Source organism: Myotis lucifugus, unplaced genomic scaffold (genome assembly GCF_000147115.1).
Source record: "Myotis lucifugus unplaced genomic scaffold, Myoluc2.0 scaffold_37, whole genome shotgun sequence".
Lineage (NCBI taxonomy): Eukaryota > Metazoa > Chordata > Mammalia > Chiroptera > Vespertilionidae > Myotis > Myotis lucifugus.
Window position 1 is genome coordinate 1028990 of NW_005871085.1, and position 2903 is coordinate 1031892.

The following is a 2903-nucleotide window of genomic DNA, read 5'->3' on the forward strand; positions in this document are numbered from 1 at the left end:
TATTTTAGCTTTAAATTAGCTTTAAATAAGACCAAACCACCAATAAATTTACAAAAACAGGGACCAATGCTACCCCCAACCTCAACCAAAATACTCCTGTCTTACAATGTCCCAGCATTTTACCACTATTTTCCAAACTAAAACGTGTAGTTTAATACTCAAGAACAATATATATATGTATTTTAATGCTTTTAGCAAAAGCATTGTTACTTTGAACAAAATGAGGATATCAATCTATCCCCCAAAGACTGCACTTAATAGAAGCTAGCCCACACAGGGCCAGTTTAGATGACAGGCGAGTTTAGTTTTGCATGCTTCAAAGTTGACCAAACCAACTTTGTCCCTGTGTTACCATATCAAACTCAATTACAAATATCAACCAAAATCCCTTCCAACCTGTGATAATACTTCAATGGAATGTAATTCAAATGTTATTAACTATGCCACTTTTTATATTATCTGACTGCATGGGACAGCTGGTTATTAACGCCCCACAATACAATAAATCTCACATTTATTTTTTCTCCAAACTGCTATGACAAAGTAGAAGGGGGAAGAATAGCACCTCACATTTGTGGGTAATACTTCTATAAAGTTCTTTTGCATATTACCTATTCACTCTCATTATGACAAATGATATGAGGTGGTATTATTCCTTTTTTTAAAATTATTTTTTTACAGGCTTTAAAAGGTTAGGTGACTTGCCCAAGGTCACACAGATAATAAGTGGCAGAGTGTAGACTTTTCTAAATCCAGGTCCCCGGACCCCAAATCCCATGTTAATTCAACTACATCACAGCGATACCATTACAGGATCACTCATGCGTTTCCATTCCAAAGGAGGCAGGACAACCAACTATCTGAAGCCAATTAAGCTAAGTTGCCCAGAACTGCAGTCTCCTTGATAGTACATCCCTAAGACCTGAGCAGCCAAAGTCCCAAGAAACAAGTCAATGTTGAAACCACTTCCAAAATAAAAAGGAGAGCATATTTGGTGACATTTGTGGGTCAGTAAAAGTGGGTGACACTCATTCAGCCAAAAACTTGATCTCATCTGTCATCTAAACTGTCACATAGTTTTCGTACCTTTCATATTTAACCAACTCTAAGTTACTTGCAGTCATAGGGGATAGCAGAAGCGTGGATAATTAAACCCCCAACCCTCCTTTCAATCAGCATCTTTAACCCCTCCCCAATCCCGTTAGTGTTTCTAACAAGTCTTGCTGTTTTTTTGTTCCCAAATCTGCATATTCCTTTGAACAGGCAGAATACCCAGGAGGATATTCAAATCCAATGGAGTATTTGATATATGTATGATATTGAGATATTACTATTCACTGGGTAGTGGCTTAACAATAGTCCTTAATGCTCAAGTATTCTCTGAAATATTTTCCTTAAATGGTACCTGAGAAAGTTCAGCATGTAAAACCTACCCTGTTAGTTCTTTCAGCTCAAAATACTAAAGAAAACCTAAAAATTATTTGAGTGATTACCAATTTTGCCATACTGCCTCTTCATTTAGCCTTAAACTAGCGAGGATTTCAAAAAACCCAAGCCAGCCAAATTTCTCCAAAGGTAAAAACATATCTTACCCATTCAAAGTGCTTTAGAATAAGCAGAAGAACGGATGTTACTCTGCTAGTTTTCTAGCATTCATTTCAAGTTAATGTCTTGCAGCTCTGTCCTACTTCTCCCACGATTACTGTAATCTGTCCTTACCACAGTTAAACCTAATAGCATTTGAAAACATCTTTAAGTTTAGATTAATGGAGGGTTTTTTTGCTCATCTAAAATTAGATTTAAAAATTTAGTGTAATGACTTGAGTGATTCTATTTTAAAAAGCTGTAACTATTAACAAAATAACAATTTGAAACACCTATCTTAAGTAAACTGCCAATATGTTTCAATGTGTACATTTAAGCATCCTATCACTCTTCCTATGGGAATTAAATGAATTAGTTGAGAAGACACCCTCCCCTTTCTTCTCAAAAGCCTTAAGTCAGAAGCATAAATATCCACACAAGCACCCACCTGGTGTACAAATACATCTTCCTTGGTGTCATTCCTGCAAGAAAGAGAAAGAACCAAGTTGAATAAGTTAAAAATGGAATACATTTCACGATGCCTTTTATGAATTTCCCCCCTTTTTCCTATTAGAGACTTTTGGGCTGCCAACCAGCCATTAGGAAATTTAAAAATGAAACAAAACAATGAAAACAAAACTAGCAAGCCACTGTGATTTCTGCTTTAAAGACTAAGCAGTTGCCAACAGTTGTTAACCTCACCACCTGTAGGAAGGATAAAACAGTCTAAGAAACCAAAGGGTGACCTACTAAGCCATTAGGAGGGTAGCAGTGACTAGAAACATCTATTGCCACTCCTTATCCTACTAAACATTACAATGTTCCAGCACACCGCATTCTTACCTCTAGTGCATGGTTCCTTCCATTACTAGCTTCCTTCTTTCTCACTTAATTCTCAATCATTTCCTCTTCACCATTTCCTATCCCTAACTCTGTTTGAGGTCATAAAAATGACCACTAAAAACTCCATAGGATGTACAACACTAGGAGGGAATCCTAATGTCAACTATGGACTATAGGTGATGATAATGTGCCCATATGAATGCACCAACTTTGGTTATGGTGTAGGATGGTGTAGGACTTTGTGGATGTGTGGGTATATGGGAACTCTGCTCAATACTGTCATGACTTAAATAAAGTATTGATTTTTTTAAAAACCACCCACCACAATGAAGTACAAACACAGACACCACCAATATCCACATCATTCATGTGGCAAGCATTACACTGGAGAACTAAGCAGGTAAAGACGAATAAAACTTTCCACTAGCACACACAACCCCTTCTCACATATTAGGAACCATTTTACATCAATCATT

General features: G+C 36.8%; 1 protein-coding gene across 1 annotated transcript in view; it reads right to left on the reverse strand.

Moving 5' to 3' along the window:
* YBX1 (Y-box binding protein 1) overlaps nucleotides 1-2903 on the reverse strand; it is a 24330-nt gene that overhangs the window by 7265 nt on the left and 14162 nt on the right. The window contains exon 3 of the mRNA XM_014454649.2: nucleotides 2032-2066. Within this exon, the coding sequence (XP_014310135.1) occupies nucleotides 2032-2066 (35 nt within the window). The remainder of the gene's footprint in view (nucleotides 1-2031; nucleotides 2067-2903) is intronic.